General features: G+C 39.0%; 1 protein-coding gene across 2 annotated transcripts in view; it reads left to right on the top strand.

Moving 5' to 3' along the window:
• Nucleotides 1-18,942, top strand: part of DPYSL5 (dihydropyrimidinase like 5) — a 71,023-nt gene that overhangs the window by 5,470 nt on the left and 46,611 nt on the right. For both annotated transcript variants that reach the window (XM_087959353.1, XM_026671482.2), the window contains exon 2: nt 14,471-14,735. In XM_087959353.1, coding sequence (XP_087815479.1) covers nt 14,475-14,735 — 261 coding nt within the window. In that variant the 5' untranslated portion in view covers nt 14,471-14,474. The remainder of the gene's footprint in view (nt 1-14,470; nt 14,736-18,942) is intronic.

The raw sequence follows: 18,942 nt of genomic DNA, 5'->3' as shown, positions 1-18,942 counted from the left end.
GACTGATTTACTGCAGAAAGATTCGTGTCACTTTTTAAATAATTGATGCTTAATTCTGAGGAATTGAATATGATGTGATATAGAAGTATATTCCAAAGCATGAAGCTTGCTTGAGGTGATTCAGAGCTTCCTAAGCATTCTAGATGTCTAGAGACAATGATTTCTTTCATGCAGTTGTCAAAGAATCAAGAGTTACAGATACAGACGTCAATATATAAATGTGTAAAACAGGCACATTGAAACAATTGTACCCCATCCTGAAAAAAGATTAAAATATTAGATAGATACAAAGACAACTTGCAGCTGACTTCTAAATTATTTAATCCTACAATCTTTTTTTTAAAGCAAATATTAAAAATTCAGTTACCAATTCTTGCTTTTTTTAAGCAGATATTCCTACGTTAACAAAATAGGTTTAAATCATTCTATGTGATGCATTTGAAGTATGTGTGTGCATGCAAACAAATGTGTATAAAGATTTTAAAAATAAGGAGGTCCCACTGAATTGAAAGCAAAATAGTAATGTATTGGAGCTTGAAAATTTAGATAGTAAACATTTATGTAGAACTTGAAGTGTTAAAGCTATTTAGAAGTATACTTTTCAGATTCTTAATTTTGTAAGATCACATAAATAATCCTCCTTAGTGTTAAGAGTATTTTTAATGTACACATAATGAATGTTTTGCTTTAAACACATTCTTGTATATATAAGACATGGATCTAGTGCCTTCTTGATCTGTGTTTTAGTCATCATTATTTGAGTATGGAATGCCTTATGAGGAAAATTGAAAGTTTTCCTCATGAGTTTTAAACATGATAACCAACAGTTTGTTTGGGCCTCAAAACCCATCAGTAACTTGAGTAATGACTTTAAAATTGGTGTTATCCTACAATGGTTCCAATAGTGTGACCTTATTTAGAAGAAAACGTGATTAATAATGGCAGAGTAGAGACCTCACAAAGCAATGGTTATGCATAAGGCAACTGGGTTTTTTTCTTATTTCTTAATATGAAAGCTGGAACATTTATTAAATAAAAGTTTTAAATAGATTTCAAAGACCAGAAAAATAAAATGTAATACAAATGTTCTTTTTCTTTGTGTCCTCTCTAGTTTAGAATTGATGAAATAATGCAATAGTGCATAATTATCAATAAATGGAACTGTTGTTGCTGATAATTTAAGATAGAACTACATTTGACATTAAATGCATATTTTATTCAGTGTTCATGTATTTTTAATGCAACAAGCTTTGTTGGAAACTCATGCAAATTATGTCTGATCATTGGAAGTTTTAACCTTTTCTTTGCTGGCCTATAAATTCCTTTTATACGCATATCAATGTTGCTATTATGATTTGGAATATTTTTTTATAAGTGGCTATAAATAGATATTATATATATACACCTATATATAATAAGGAAGAGCAGGAGAAAAAGGAGAAGTTGATTATTTTAACTCAATGATGCACCTAATTTGATGTCTGTTGTGAAGTTTGGTTATCTGCAATAATAAATTAGCTAACTATTTAAACTATAGATCTATTAAAGGCTATGGTAGCTGAATGGAACATCCATGCATAAAAGGTGTATTGTACTCCATTAAGTGTGCAAAGTACATGTTCTGATGACTTAAACACTACAAAGCTTTGTATGATCTGTTAAGGGCCATACTTGGAAACCACAATTTCCATCAATCCATGGAAGGTGTGGAATGGTGCAATGTGGTTGTTTTGTTAGGTTTAAGGTACATTATTGTTCCTTATAGAACTTCCCCAGTCCCTGAAAACAAAACCCAAACAGCTATTCCAGAGGCTCTGGGCGCCATAAAAGTGGTTATGGTAGGCTTCATGCTCCGCCCCCAAGTATATTTTTTGCTCATTTGTTTTAAATATAAGTTGATAAGGATTAACAAGAAAGAGAACTTGTTAGTCTACTCATTCCTGCCCTGTTATATGCTGCTGTAGTAAGTTTCCGAGGCTTTTGACTCACTGTTGATGGAAACCAAGAATCTGGCGATTGTTGGTTCTCCCCTTTCTTAAGATTGTCTTTCATTTTTATTAAAGAAAAGGTTGTTGCTTAAAACAACCACTACCAGTGGAACAGTGTAGTTGTAGCCCTTTTTGACTGGAGGTCTCATACAATATTCAAATATTTGGTTATTAAGCACTAAGAATATGCATGTGCAAATGATATAACGAATAGTTCATTTTTTAGGTGAGCATTTTCTTGTGGAGTCTTCTGAGATAATTTTTTTGCAATGATAGTTTCCAACTATATTTTCACATCTCCAGTACTATATTGGGAAACAAGTATCTTTTTAAGTATAGCTCAAATGTTGTATTTTGGTTTTTTTTTCTTTTTTACGATAGACAAGAATTTTAGTTCAGGCTTTTGAATATGGAGGAACCCTAGCTTAATGCTTCATTTCTGGGTTCAAGCCCCAAATCTATAACTGGAAAATAGTGAGCTGAAGTCAACAAGGCAAACCGCTCTGGACTAGAAGAACTAGCAGCCCAATTTAATTTAGAATATCTGATGAAACGTGGATTTAATTTCCTGCCTTTCTTCTACTGAGAGACTTTTTTATTTTGTTTTGTGATTGCTCTGTAATGGGAGGAATTTGGGATTATCAAGAGCGCCAGGATTTGGGACTGTCTGAGGATTGATCCTTGCTGAATAAGATGCGGCAATGGAGTATTGCTGCTTTCGATGAATCACAGAAATTTAGGATGTGTTGAAATTGAATTTGTCTCATGGTTTGTTTTCTATAAGCTTCCCGGAGATTGCAAAAATTGACTTGGTTTTAATTAAATGAGTTAATTTGCGTTATGTATTTATTTACTTCCCTACATTTATATTTAGCACTTTTAGGAATTGAATAGGTTTCCCTGTTCTATTTAGATGTTTGCAAATCACTGGAATTGCCTTGTCTCACTTTTGCAGCCAGAATAATAGCACTGAGTCTTCTATTTTCAGAGCAAGTTAATTTGATGTTAAATTCAGATGTTTTGCTAAATTGTAATGTATTTTTTTTAATTTTTAGTTTAGTATAATGAGTAAACCCAGCTATTAGGAATGGCTTTGTGCAAATGAAGCTATTCTGTTTGTTGCATTAAATCATGACTTAGCATAGGATCCCTCATTCTTTTTGATGAGTTACCACATTTGGGATTTTGATGATATATTGTAGGCATTGTGACTGCTGTAGCGGAGAGAGTTTGCCCATTTATAGAATGGCTGCCATGTAGCATGCCCAGTTGGAACAGAGACTATATGTCATCAAAAGAAAAGTCTAGAAACACTTGAGTGATATTTTAAGGCTAATGCCAGCCCTAGTGTGGTATTTGAATATTGAGAGATCAGCGCCTGGCCATGAATTATTTATTTATTGATTTCTAAAAATGATGTGCCCATCATTGCTGTGTTGTTCCTATCTTTGAATTCCATTGTTGTGACTTGCAGGTTTTGATCTGACATTGCCAGTGTTACTTTTGAAATACTTCAGGTACATTATGATGCTGCCTATCACTTTCTTGGTGTCTTGGTTTTGTTTTCTGAGCACTTCATTAGCCCCTTTTTGTAAATATACTTAGCCTTTCAGAGAAAGCCAAATTATGCCATATGTTTCCTAGCTCTTGAAATTGAGTTTCCCTATTCTATTCAGATATTTACAAATGAGGGGGCATATATATTACGGTCTGTGCCTCTTGTTCCTTTACCAGTTTCATGGTTTTGTGCATTCCGTGATGGCATAGTGGTTAGAATGCAGTACTGCAGGCTACTTCTGCTGACTGCCAGCTGCCTACAATTTGGCAGTTCAAATCTCAGTAGGCTCAGAGTTGACTCAGCCTTCCATCCTTCCGAGGTTGGTAAAATGAGGACCCAAATTGTTGGGAGGCAATATACTGACTCTGTAACCTGCTTAGAGAGGACTGCAAAGCACTGTGAAGTGGTATATAAGTCTAAATGCTATTGCTATTGCTATTCATCAGGAGTGACAGCAAATCTGCAAGGCAGGCTCTAGAAAATGGTGACCAGAGACCACTTTTGACTTATGTACTCTTATACCAAAAGTGGCTTCCTTGACAGCTTTGGAAAATTAAATCCATAGTTTGCCCTAGAAATGCAGAAGTCTCTAAAAGAGGCCACAGATGTACAGCTCCTTTGCCTACCTTCAGATCTCTGTAATGATTCTTATATTCAACAGACTGTCAACATTCACTACATGGACTTCAAAACAAAGAGCTGTATAAAAATCAGCTGTTGTCATTGCTTGGAATCTTTTCAAACCCCTTTGCTCATTAAGCTTTCAGTAACAGCTCCTGTCAAAAAAAGAGAGAGAACACACCAAAACAAAACCTGCTTTCATCTCCGTGCTGCAATGCACCAGTCATTATTGAAAATTGCTGGCACTTTGTGAAAGAGATAGATCTGGTGCCTGATTTTTACAGGCACGTTTTAATGGATGGATTCCCTCTGGATTTTGTATACGCTATTAGTAGAAATCTGTAGGATGCCCTCCTTCTGCCTCTAAATTCCAGCGCAAAACTGGTCAAGCACCTCTGCTTTACTTCAACTGTAAAATGTTTGTGTCTGTTTTGTGGTTCATTGAGGATAAAAAGTCTCCTCTTTTCCTGTCTCCAGTTGATTTGGACAAGAGGGTCTGATGTAATCTGTTCCAATTCAAGAATTTATGAACTCATATAGTCCCTCATGGACCTGTGCCATCCCAGAAATGCTTCTTAATTGCTTTGCACCTGTAAAGCTTAAATGTTAGGAAGAAATTTTGTTGGCTATGTTTACTTATCCCCCTTTAAGCTGTAATGTGGTTCGTTTGTTTTGGCTTACTGCAAGTACAGTATCCGTCTGATCTCTCGGGTCCTAATGAAAGGGTATCCAGTTCTAGCTTTGTACCGCTGAAATGGACCTCCTCCCTTTGTGAAAATATATTTCAAAAGTTAATATTTGGAATGAAGGAAAACTGTATTTAGATGATTGTCATGCCCCCATCGGAGTCTGAATCTGAGGGGGAAGACAAAGAGCTGACAGAGAGCAAGAGAGTGGCTCCATTGGCGGTGGAGGAAACTGGGGAAGGTCAAAGTCAGGCTGGGCAGAGCAGGAAAGAAGTAGAACAAGGGAGAGGGGGTTCAGGTAAAGACCAAAGCCCACCCCCTCCTCATCCTAGGGCACGCAAGGAAGAACACAGAAGATACCGTGTTTCTCCAACAATACGACCTCCCCTAATAGGAAGACCCAGCATGTTTTCTAGGCATAAAATGAAATTAAGCCCCTCCCCCCAAATTTAGGCCTATTTTAAAACATGCAAAATGGGGGTAGGGCGGGGGACTTGCCGTTAGGAGCGCCCACGGGCAGCAATTCCTTGCCACCAGCTGCTCCTAATGGGCGATCATGGCAGAGCGCAGAGAGCTCCCTACTCCTGCCAAGCACCTTTGTGGCAGACCCAAGACCTTCAGCGCCCGCCGCTGTTGATTTCCCTTCTGCCCATGCCACCGCCGCGTTTGGAGCTGCCACTTCCACGTTTGGAGCACCACTGCTGTTTGGAGCACTGCTGCTGTTTGGAGCTGCCGCTTCTGCATTTGGAGCTGCCGCTGTGTTTGGAGCTGCCGCTTCCACGTTTGGAGCGCTGCTGCTGTTTGGAGCACTGCTGCTGTTTGGAGCTGCCGCTTCCGCGTTTGGAACCCCACTGCTGTTTGGAGCCCTGCCACTGTTAGGAGTTGCCATGTCTGCATTTGGAGCTGCCGCCGCGTTTGGAGCTGCCGCTTCCACATTTGGAGCACTGCCGCTGTTTGGAGCAGCACCGCCATTTGGAGCGCCGCCGCCACTCCAAACACGGCGGCAGCTCCAAACTTGGAAGTGGCAGCTCCAAAATGATGGCGGTGCTCCAAATGGCGGCGGCACTCCAAATGGCAGCAGCACTCCAAACACGGAAGCGGCAGCTCCAAACATGGCGGAATGGGCAGAAGGGAAAGCAACAGCGGCGGGTGCCAAAGGTCTTGGGTCTGCAGCAAAGGTGTTTGGTGGGAGTAGGGAGCTCTCTGCACTTCGCCATGATCACCCGTTAGGAGCGGCTGGTGGTGAGGCTGCCCGCGGGGTGCTCTAGATGAGGATGCAAGGGGGGGAATTAAGTCACCCCCGAAAAGACGGCCTAGCCGTTTTTTCGGGGCTCAAAAAAATATAAGACCCGGCCTTATTTTATGAGAAACACGGTAGCAACGTGGGTAGTGTGGCTTATGAGGAAGGAAAAGGACCCCGATTCCCTTCACAAGGAACACCTGGGGATGGAGTTTAAAGGAGAAGCAGATGGGAGGCGTGGTTGTCGGGAACAAATGCTGAGTTCATGTAGTGTTGGCTGCTGTTATCTGAGTTCCTGGCATCCTCCCAACTGGTTTGATTTACTGCCGTGTTACTTCACTTCTGGACCTCCTTATCTTGTTCTGCCGGATTTATTACCTTATCTTGCCTTGTTGGATTTATAGTTTGAAGTTTTCTGTTTACAACGTTTGGACTGAAATATCTGCAGCCAAAGGTGTTGCAGGTTCGTGGGTGAGTTTTTCTCCAGATCGGAGAGTAACCGGGACGCTGGGGACAAAGTTGGAGCTAATAAAGGAACTCATGCTTATTCTCTGGCTGTGTTGCCTTTGTGCCATGCCGCGGGTCATCACAATGATCTAGTTGCATTCATATGTATAAATAATGGCTTGTCTTGTGCAATTGGAGTATGGATATTGTGTGTTTTGGGAGAGTATAGTTGGAAATATACAAAGGTGCAAAGTGCCTGAAGAAGTTGGGGTGAAGACCTTTCTAAAAAGCATCTGTAGAGGGAAAAATTAAATGTAAATAAACTGGTCCTCATGCACTTTTTTTTTGGGGGGGGGGGAGAATGTCTAACTTTATTTCAGAGTACCCAGGAGCAAGGAGGAGGAATTCCCACTCAGACATTGCACAGCTGGCCCCCAGCTGTATCTGGTCTTGGGCAATCATAAACTCCTGCTCCTTTAGTCCAAATTTACATCTAGGAGCCACACAATAGACTTAGCAGCTTTGCAAATGATGTTAGAGAATTCTTTTCATTTTCTTACTGTCTTAATGATACCCTTAAATATGTTAGATGCTAGAATAGGCTTAGACGAAAAAAACCCTCTGGGTTTTGATAGGGGGAAATAAATATAGTGGGCAACAGAAGGGAGTGTGAACAATAGAGATGGGACAAAGGGGATCGTGGCTGTTTTTTTCATTCTAGGACACAAAGGCTTCTCTGTGTTGTGGGGTTTTTCATTATCTCATTGCTGCTTCTGTCCCTGGGGAGAAGAAAAACTGGCATTTATTAGTCCCAAGCTGCTACCAGGAAACATTCAGTGCCACCTGTGTACCAAATAATCCTTGGGCTTGGGTCTTAACACTTTCTTAAAACTGAAAGTGGGAAGGGAATCTGGTAACAGCGAGTGCAAGAAGAAGCAGGCAAGTATGGAAGTGAGGACACAAACTTTGAGAGGAGTGAGTCCTGAAAGAGGGAAAGGAAATGTCAGTGAGACTTGGGATACATGCTCATTGTAATACAAAACAGAATAGGCAAATCGGAGGACCTAGTGCTAATATGCCAAAAGTCAGTTCAGCAGTCTTTCATAATTTCTGGTAGTAATTCCGTTTCTGGATTTTTAACCGATAGCTCTGCAGAGTCTCATGAGCGCAAGGAGGACCTTCCTGTTATCCTTGTTCTGATTCTTTTATTAGAGGAGTTTCTCTTAAGTGTAGGTGATCTTTAATGGCCTTGCAGAGGAAGAAGAGCTGGATAAGGTGATCAAGTATGGGGTGCTTTTTATTTTGCCTAATTCTTCATCACTTCATGCAAAAGGAAAATAATTCATTTCTGAATTTCTCAGGCACAGCCTTTGAATGTATTTTGAAAGCAGCTATCTATCTCCAGCCTTTCTGTCTGGAAACTAATTCAAATGCCAGAGCAACCCATTTTCTTCCTGAAGCCAGCCCTTTTCATGAAAAGGGACCAAGTATATTCTCCTAGCAAGTGCTTTAGTCCTTTGCTTTTGAGGTAATTTTAGAGTTCTCATCTGGAAGTAAACTTAAAAAGGCTTCAGCTTTTTCAGCAGCTCTACAGTATCTAAATATCTAGTGAATCTAAGAATTCCTCAAGAGTAAAATCTGAATGACTTAATCTGAATGACTAGATAGAATTGGATTCTCTTGCCTGGGGGCTGCAGGACTTGTTGCTGTTCCTTCAAGGACTTGATCCATAAACTTGTAGTGTCCTGGTGAGGAAGCCTCAGTTTTCTATTCTAGAGGGGATATAATCAATAGTTGCATTTTGCACAGCTTTGTGCTGTGTATGTCAGCTTTCCAAGATGGCCACTACACAAAATCTGGGTTTTCTTCCTCCATGAGTTGTTGCTCTGGTGTGTTCAGCTGCTATGAGACAAAGTTATAACCATAGTTTGATAACTTAGTTGTCAAACTCACCAGCTGTTGGCTATAGTTGTTCCGCAGCCTGTTTCCATCATTTCTTCCCATGACAGTACAAACCCCACCTTAATTCATTGATTTTATGGATGGAATGTGTATGGAGGTGGGATAAGATTCATTGGCCTATTTTATGAGCTGCAGGGTTTAACCATTTGAATGGGATAGTAAGAATTATGTTTAATTCAGCTCTAAACTTCATGTATTTGCGTATAACTTTCCACAGCTGCAAATCTCAAAACAGTATTCTTTGTCATAAGCCAAGCAAATAAAATTGTCTCCTCTATAGAGTGTCACTTGGTCTGCTTGCTTTGCCCTTTTTGCCCTATTTTATCATTAAATACCCTTCCTACAATATTCTGGCACTCTGTTTATAGTCCACACTGCTCTGTATTGTGTATGACAGACTTTATGGCTAGAAGCTTGGACAAACAGTTTCCCCCCACAATCGTCTCCAGTTGTACTTTTTCAAGCGGTTATATCTGTTAGTATCGTTGAGCTGAAGTACTTCTGAAACCTTGAGATCTGGTTGTTGAATAACTGATTGGCCCTATTGTGTCTTGCTACAGCTTTTCAAGCGGTTCTGAAACTGACTGTGACAAGCAGGAGGACTGCTTTCATTGAGCGGTTTCAATCTCATGTGGATTTTGTCTTATCTCTAGCAACCCTTCTTTAGTATTCTGGTACTGTCTTTCATCTGATGAAAACCACATGCTTTTTCCTTGTTCCCCACTATCAGCCCCGATGAAACTGCATGGCTGTAGAATTATCATAGGAGTCATTGTAGCCATTGGACTCTGCTATCTTTCCCTTTTTGTGGCTATCATGAATATACTTACCCACAGCTTGTGTTTGGAATAACACTGATCCCTCCTTCCCTTCTCTCTCTCCCTCCTCTCTCTCTCTCTCTCTCTCTCTCTCTCTCTCTCTCTCTCTCTCTCTCTCTCTCAGTGTTTCTCAACTTAGGAATTTTAAGAGTGTGGACTTCAACTCCCAGAATCCCCAGCTGGCATAGTAACCACAGAATTCTGGGAGCTCAACTCTACACACCTTAAAAGTTGCCAAGTTTGAGAAACACTGTTCCAGATCTTAGTTCTGATTGTGGGAATGCAACATTGCTTTGCTTGTAAGTTCTCTAGCTGTCATGTTAGCCATAAACAGCCTAGATTTCATGGCAAAGGGGAGTTTCTGGTACTGAATGAAGAATTCTGTTCTTTTTGTATACAAGGTAGGTGGCAATTGGGGCCTTTTTTTTTATAAAAATAGATTTTGTGGTTGCGGCAGAAAAGTTTTCTGGTGAGGTAAAGCCATTCTGCTGATATCTATAATCTCTGACCTGCACCCATGATTACAAAATAAGTTACATAAAATACTATTTATTGATCAGCAAATAAATGCTTTTAAAAAATAGAATGTTTTTTTTAAAAAAGAGACTATCTTCAGTTCTGAAAAAAATAGGTATGGATGCTACTTGTATCTCTGGTGGAGGGAAAATGGAGGAGCAGGGGGAGTCAGCTTCAAAGTCTACACACACACACATACACATGAACACAGGTTTTTTTTTTCAAAGTCAAGAATATATTTCTCCCACTGAAGCAGTGGTCACCAACCAGTGGGCCCGGATCCAGGTCACCAACCAGTGGGCTCAGGTGGTCCATGAGAAAATTTTAGTGGTCCGCAAAGAAATGTTACCTCCAAAGCACCTCCCAAGGCAATTAATCCAGGCTGCGTGGGAACACAAGCCTTGCATTGCTTGCATTGCGAACAACACGAGGTAGTGGGAGGGGGGGAAGGGCGGAGGGCGGGGAATTTGCCCCACTCGTCTGGCCTGGCCACCGCACTGCTTCTTTCCGCTTATTTCTTCTTCTGCTTTTGGCTGCATGAAAGGAAAGCAGCAGAAGTCTTTTTTTCTCTCCCCCAAACTCTGCCAGAAATGAGTCTTTGGGACCCTGCAAGGCATCCTGCTCCAAGAGGCTGCACTGGCATGACAAGTCTCACGAAGACTCATTTCTGGCAGAGTTTGGGAGAAAGAAAGAAAGACTTCTGCTGCTTTCCTTGCATGAAGCCAAAAGTCAGTCAGTCTTGTCTGTCTGTCTCTCTCTCTCTGTGTCTCTCTCTCACCCCCTGGGAATGGAGCTGGAGACAGTATCCTGTGATTCCAAATAAAGAATGATTGACCAGTAGGAAAACGGGATGGGGAATTTTCCTGCAGACTTTTTTGTGGATTTTCCCAGGGTCTCTGGTCTGCGGGAATTAAAATTATGAGTTTGGTGGTCCCTGATATAAAAATGTTAAGAATCATCCTGAACCAAAATGAAGGTCTTCCTAGTTCAGCATTCCACAAGGAGAAATACTGTGATGAACTGATACAGTGATACCTGCTGTCTTTGATTCCAGAAATATATGCCAAAATAAATAGTAGTTATTGGAAACCTTGTTATCCATGAATTTATTTCATCTCTTTTTTAAGTTGCTCAAGTTGGCCTGTCACTAAAACTTGTGGGAGTAAATTTCCTAATTTAATTGTGCCATCTGAGAAGCTTATTTTCAACCCTAACTTATTTTTCTATTTGCCTTCAGTGAATGATACTATCTTTTACTATTATCAATTTTCTGCTTAATTGTCCTTTTTTTCTAAGCTAAGAAGCCTCAAATGTGGTCACTTTATTCAAAATAAATCTAACTTTGGTGATGGTGGTTGCCCTTTCTTGTACATTTTTCAGCTCTGTTTTTAACTAGAATCATGCATAATACAGTATTTCATCTGTGAGGCTGTCCTGTCCCAATCTGCCTGTCAGCTAGGAGTTGGGCCAAAAAGGCCACAACTATTTTCTCTTGGGCCCAGAAATGGGGAGCATATAGTTGTGAGCATTTTTGCCCAACTCCCAGTTTTCAGAGTCCATCATATCTGTTCATTAAACACAACTTTATGCAATACTGGCATGGCATGTCTGCATATTTTCATAGCTCCTGTTGTCTGCGTCTGGAAACTCAGTATGTGGTAGTCATTCAGATGTCTTATTTTTGGAATCGGAATAGCTCTGAAGAACAAGAATGCATGAAAATCTTAGAGATATCTGGAGTAATCTAGTCAAAGTAATGCAGGCACAGTCATGCTTGGTTACCTGGGAAGACAACATCCTTAGGACTGTTAACCTAGCCACCTCTTCGTTACATCTTTGATCCTTCTGGCTATTATAAAGGCTACTTAGGAAGTGACATGCAGTACAGTTGAATCCACACAATGATACTGGCCTCCAAAAGAGGGGATAGTTCTACCAGCCCTGAAGTAGGCAGTAATGCAACCTTTCCTCATTGTTGGACCCAACCATCCTGGACATTTTTCATGAAATCACCAACTGCCTTTGGGCAGATTCATCTTTTGCACTAGTTGCACCCTTTCTTCAACCAGGAGGCCCTTTAGATGGTCATTCATGTCCTAGTTGTCTCACAACTGGACTATTGAAATACACCGCTCATAATGCTGCCCTAGAAAACCATCTGGAACCCATAGCTGGTTCAGAAGTCAGTGGCGCAAGCAGTAACTGGCAGTTCTTGTGATGCCCATCTACCATTGGTGCTTTGTGAGCTGCATAGGCTGCCAGCAGGGTTCTGAATGAAATTCCAGTTGTTGGTTATAATTTTTAAAGCTTTTCATGCCTGGTTCTCACCGGACCTAGCTATCTGAGGCACCACATATCTTCAGTTGTTTCTCCCACCTGGTACGTTCAGGTGCAATAGGTGCACTCCACTTCCCTCAATTCACCTTGGGAACTAAGGAAACATGTCTTCTCTGTTTCTTCCTCTGACCCCTGGAAAAGCATGCACCCCAAAATGAGGCACCCACTCTCCTGGGGTTAACTGAAAGGCTTTTAAACTCAGCTCTGTTCCCAGCTTTGAGGGTAGTATGCCCGATGAACACTGATTGTACAGGTCATCCGCAACATTTAATTTAGCCCAACATTTTTGTTGCTAAGTCAAACATTTGTTACGGGAATTTTGCTCCATTTTATGACTTTTCTTGCCACAGTTGCTGAGTGAATCATTACAGTTGTTACGTTAGCAACACAGTAAACCTGGCTTCCCCAGATCTGATTTGACTTTGCTTGTCAGAAGGTTGCAAAAGGTGATCACATGATCCCAGGACATTACAACGGCCATAAATATGAGTCAGTTGTCAAAGCTTCTGAGTTTTGATCACATGATCATGGAGATGCTTCAATGGTTGTAAGTGTGGAAAATGGTCTTGTTACTTTTTTTTCAGTGCCGACTTTGAACGGTCACTAAATGAACTGTTGTATGTCGAGGACTACCTGTACCCAGGGACCACCTGGCGCTGCATTTTTATTAGATCTTTTTTTTATTAAAACGGTTGTTTTTGGCCTTGCTGCCTTATCTTGTTTTATGTGGTTTTTTGTGTTTTTTAATTATTGGATATTGTAAGCCATGGGCAGCTGTGATAATAATATTATTAATAATTTATTATAATAAAATGTAAAAATTAGCCACATTCTGGGTGCCATACCAAAAAGCCTTGGATGACACTTAGAAAATCTGTGCATTGATGAAATTTCCATCTGTCAATTTCAAAAAGCCATAGTGCTTGGATCTGCACGTATACTATGCTATCACATCCCAGAGAAAAATTTGATGCAAATAAAGGCCCAACAACAGCTAAAGAACTGACAGCTGTGATTTGACATTTTTATGTATATTATTCTCTCTTTTATTCATTAAATATGAAACCCAGTCAACTGAGCATTTAAAAATGTATCACAAATATTGACTGGCGCTGATGTTTGATACGGGTTGCTGGCAGAATACTAGATGTCGTTGTTGTTGTTATTGTTATTGCAATTCATTGCACAGTCAGCCAGATGTTCAGACTGGATTTGGCATTTTTGTCTACCCATCGGGTCCTTACCAAGGACCTGGAATAGGCAAATCTGGATAGGCAAGTCTTTGATGGTGTTACAGATATCACCTCAGGATGGAAGCTGTTCCAAGTAAAGCTGCCTTCTGCAATTGACTGATGGCAAATTTGTTGTTTTGGGACTGCACCCAAGGCGCCTATTACTATTGCTACTACCCTTCTTGCCTTTGCTATAGTTGTTCTATTTCTATTTGTATTTTGTTATCTTCTCCAGTTCTTTCTTTTTTATTCTGCTGTCTCCAGGCACTGCCACATCCACTATCCAGACATTTTTGTCTTTCTTATTGACAACTGTTAAGTCCGGGGTGTTATGTGGCAGCTGCCTGTCTGTCTGGATTCTGAAGTCCCAGAGCAATTTAAGTTTTTTATTTTCTATGACTTTTTCTATTTTATGATCCCACCAGTTCTTGTTTACTACATCATCATCATCATCATCATCATCATCATCATCATCATCATCATCATCATCTAATCTTTAGTGAGATTTACAGCCTTTGGGACTGGTTGGTAGCTCAAAAGCTTGAGTCCTAACCAAGGACCTAGGAACTGTTAAGGTAGTGTCGAAGGATATAAGCTGTTCCAAGTAGGGTGTTTTTTTGTAGAATCAGGGTATTCAAGTCTGATAAATTCAGAATTTCCAAATAGCAAGGTAGCCATTTAGGTATTGCTCCAAGGTCTCCAATTACAATTGGGATAACACACAGTTTCTTTTTCCAAAGTCGCTCAACTTCAATTTGTAAGTCCCGATACTTCATATTATTATTATTATTATTATTATTATTATTATTATTATTATTATTATTATTATTATTATTATTATTATTATTATTATTATTATTATTATTATTATGTCTATCCCTGGTGCTTGGACTTGATAGGTGGACAGAAATATTAAATCTAGTATAAACATCTGTCTGACTCTGTAACCAACCATAATAATAATACAGTTTTATTGTTAAAGTTTGGCCTTCACCTGTTTGGACTGAAACTGTGTTTTGCCAGTTCAGTTTTCCTCTAACCTGTTTGCTGCCTTAATTTTTTCAGAATCATGCTTGCCAATGCTGCCATAATGAGGATCCTCATCAAAGGGGGGAAAGTGGTGAATGATGACTGCACCCTTGAAGCTGATGTTTATATCGAGAATGGTATCATACAGCAGGTGGGACGTGAACTCATGATTCCTGGCGGGGCCAAAGTCATAGATGCCACTGGCAAGCTTGTGATCCCTGGTGGTATTGATACCAGCACCCACTTCCACCAAACCTTCATGAATGCAACCTGTGTGGATGATTTTTATCATGGCACCAAGGTACCTTTCTCTTTTGTGCATGCTGCTGCAGTGGACAGGTGGGGAAATGAGCCCCCGAAGGATTGCCTCATCTAGGGCTGTGATGAGATATTCAGTAGTTAGTTGAAGTATGTGAGAAAGATTATAGTGGGAAGACTTGAGTTCCCAAAACAGTTTCTGGGGAGAATGATTTATTCATGTCTAAACAATGAATCCAGCAAAACATCATTGACTTCTGCTGAATTTTCCTTCCCCATCCATTTAACATGGTCTCTTTCTCATTGATTATTTGAATATTTTTTTAAAAAATGGAAGCCTACATATTTGTGTACAAGTGTGCCTTCCATAGGTCTTACTTTATAGCCATTTTTAGAAAACACAAATGATGGATTGGTTGCAGCCCAGCATTTTTGTTTTTTGAAATAATGCTCCAAGAAACAAAGGTAAACCTGGTAATGTTGAAACCTGCAAGCCTATGTGTTTATTTATACTTACTTATATGCTGCTCAAACAAAATATTCTGAGTTGCTTATACTCATTATAGTAATAGAATTGAAATATGCAGTAATTAAATCAAAAGTTATATTAAACATTCAGTGGCATAGCAATAAAATCGCAATCTACCATCCAGCCGTGCTTGCCATAATATTAAAAAAAAATGCCTTGTGCTACTTTTTCAAGAACAGCTTAATTATTCACCTAGATTGGAAGGACTTCCAGAAGAGCAGAATATGACTTGGAACATAGGGATGTTTCATAATAAGGATATAAGGATCGCTGTGCCCCAAGATTCCATGGGACAGTTCCTTGAACCAATATCTCCTGTTTTTCAGCTGATGCATTTGAAAATCTGTACTCCTATGATTATGCCAATTCTACAAGCTCTTCTGAGTGTAGCAAATAAGGCTTGGGGAACATCTTCATCAATGCCTCCAGTGACAAAAGTTTGGAAAACTATCTGGAGTTCCAGAGTACGATTGCCATTTCATTTTTCAACATCTGCTACTAAAGTTCATTGTCATGGAGACAATTCATATACTATTTTTATTGATCACCACTTATTCAATCTCATATTACATCTGTTGCCAGAGAGAGTGATACATCAGATGCTATGGAATGCAAGAATTATTGTCTTTTTAAAGATGATTACAAATCTTTAAACCTGGAAGATATAATTTCAGTTCTTCTTTTGAGATATCAAATCTGAATTTTAATTTATTCATCTTCACAGTAAACTAATAATGTCAGCTGTCAATTGAAGATTTTTTTAAAAAAAATGGTTGTTCTGGCCAGATCTTTTGCAGAAGACTAATTGTCACATAATATACATTTTGTTTTATAGATAATAATTTCAGTACCATAATGGATGATATTCTTGAGATGATTGAAAAAAAATAAAAAATTAATACCTGCAGAATGGAATGAGGGTGACTTAATGAAAGACTGAATACTGAACATCAGACTATGATGAAGAAGTTGACCTTAAGGACATATATTTCCATATTATGATTGGGTAGCTCTGTATTATAATAGAAAATACTTGATGTGCAAGTCCCCACTTCCATTTCTTCCTCATTAGTTTTCACCATGTCAAGAATATTCAGAAAATATTCGGATGATATTCAGAAAAATATCACCTCATAACTCACAGAGGTTCAAATGTACTCAAATATTCATAATTTTTGTAGTTGCTGCTGATGCTTATAACTCTGCCAGCACTCCTAATTTTGAGATTCTATCTGCTCTATTGCAGACAATATTATAGTACTGTTCTAAGTAAATATGAAAGATGGGACTCGTTCCTTTACACTCCTGAATCTAATTAGCTTGGTGTATTTATGAACACTGTTTCCTAATGACAATACACTTTTATCATCTTCAACCATAGCTTAATGGGTTTCTTCAGGCAGATTTGTAAACAGATGTTTAATCTGGCTATGACCCATTCCTAGTTCCTGCTGTTGTTAATTTAGTACATACTTTTGTCTTACCAAAAAGTATGTAGCATCTTCAGTACTAGAGCAGAGTAAGATTGTGGATGAGACAATCAGAGGTTACTATATTTCCAAAGAAAGTCAGTATATTCCTAATGATCTAGCTCCTTGCATCCTAATCATTCTGTGACAGTTGAGACTTCTACTGTCTTGACCTTCTGTTTCAAAATAAGTGCCTCTGCTTTCCAGGGAGGGGATATTTATTTCTACAGAATCAAGGTTATTTACCTCACAATTTCTATTTCACATAATGCCATTATATATAGTTTAGCGGGGGAGGGACGTCACTGTTTCTTAAGAAATGTTATTGAACCTGCCTTCCAGTGAAGCCTTCTGCTCTTTCATTGAGCTTGTGTGTTAATTTATTTCCTCTCTAATTTCTAAACCACTTGAATTGCTGGATATGACTGGCTGGCGATTGCTCATTTTGAGGATGGGCATTTTGATGAGAATTACCTTGACACAGTGAACAAAACAACTGTGTGCCTTGTCATCTTCCTGTGAGGACTCATGGCAAACTATAAGTCCCTGAAGGAGCAGGGACATCTTTGCAGTGGAGATCAACAGCCAGTTGACAAATTCTGGCTAGTGAAATCTCTCTGGAAAAAGGAGAGATTGTGATATTGCTCATGCGTATTCCAGAGAGCAGCTCCTTGTGAGCAGTCTGCAGAAACTGAGGTTTTTATGGTTGACTCATGAGTCAAGTGTCTGGGAATTGAGGGGTTTCAATCAAATTCAGAGTTATATTGTAGTTATATTATATTGCAGACACAAAGTTTACCAAGCCTTATTTCTTAATCACTTTTGGAAATTGCTTAACTATTTGTTAAGGACTTAAGGACTTTTGGAGCTATAGGTTTTAAAGCAGGGCTGTCCAACCTTGGCCCCTGGAAGCCTGGCGGACTTCAACTGTTTTAAAGCATCGTGAGCCCCTTTTAATCCTTAGCAAAAAAGTTTTAAATACAGGTCTGAATATGTAATAAAGACCTTCTTCTGCCCATTGTACTTCCTTTCTCATCTCTATAATGGTAATCTCAAACAACTTTGCTACCATCTTAAAAAATAATTATATATGCTTAATGATTGTAAATTATTTTTATTTTTACTTATCAAAGCACTTTTTTTCTGCAGGTACTGTTGAATAATCACAATTTCTATTGTTTTGATTAGAAGTTGCATTAGAAGTTTGATTAGAAGAGTAGAAGTTGCAAGTAGAATCTTTCAGACATCTTTTTTAGGCAAATGAAACACCTTCTTGTTCTTGAACTTGCTTGAAAGCAGAGGCTGTTAGAATCGGAAAGTCACCCTTTATCTTTCAAATCTATATATTTACATCCTTGTTGTGTAGCCGGCAGGCTAATACCTCTTTAGCTCATCCATTCTTGCATCTTATGGGACAGAAGTTGCATGATATTCCACTACGATGGTTTGCACATATCAAAGCAGCAATTCAACATTGTTTGTAACATACATAGCTCTAAATTAAAAAAAAAAAAAAAAAGATAATCAGTGCCTGTGGAACATCTCTTTGCATTCACAGTGCTGTGCTAATCTATCTCATTTATTTACCTAATACTTTTAATTTAACTGAATGTTTAAAGGTGATGGTGGGCTGTTCACTCTTCCTCAGTGAATAACTCTTGTTTCTTTATATAGCAAGACAGATATATGGGAATGACAAATGGGGAACTAAAAAAAGACTGGGAATAATCCAGGGAAGAGTCAAGGAAGAGTAGTAGGAAAAAGGAGCATAACTTTCCTATTTATGATGGTGTATGAATTGAAAGTTCATCCTGTAAGAGGGAACTCATAAAAACTGGATTATGTTCCAGCATCATTTGCTACATTTACTTTTTATAATTTATTTTTTTTATATTTTGGCTTCATTGCTTTGGTTTTTTGTTAAATTTGTTTCTATTGGAGCAGAAAATTATGTGTTCAGAGGTATGGGTTTCTGTTTCTGTTTTAAACTGTGACATATGTTCACAGTTTGGGGCAGTTTACTTGTCCATTAGCATGCTTTTGTGTGAAGTGGCTATATAGTAATAACTTGTGCCTACCATGGCAGCCATTTTTGCCAAAACTCAAAATATATCCACTCATATCAAAATATTGTAATGCAAATGAGGTTTAATATAATTTCTTATTATATGATTTCTTTTCCAGAGGATTCCCCTCTCACCTCCATCCGTGCTTCTTAAATAGTGAGAATGAGAATAATTTAGGAGTGAATA

The sequence above is a fragment of the Notechis scutatus genome, chromosome 1 (genome assembly GCF_049901735.1).
Source record: "Notechis scutatus isolate UNSWTSFEM ecotype Mainland chromosome 1, rNotScu1.2, whole genome shotgun sequence".
NCBI lineage: Eukaryota > Metazoa > Chordata > Lepidosauria > Squamata > Elapidae > Notechis > Notechis scutatus.
Note: the sequence above shows the minus strand (reverse complement) of the source record. Positions and strands in the feature narration are given on the sequence as shown.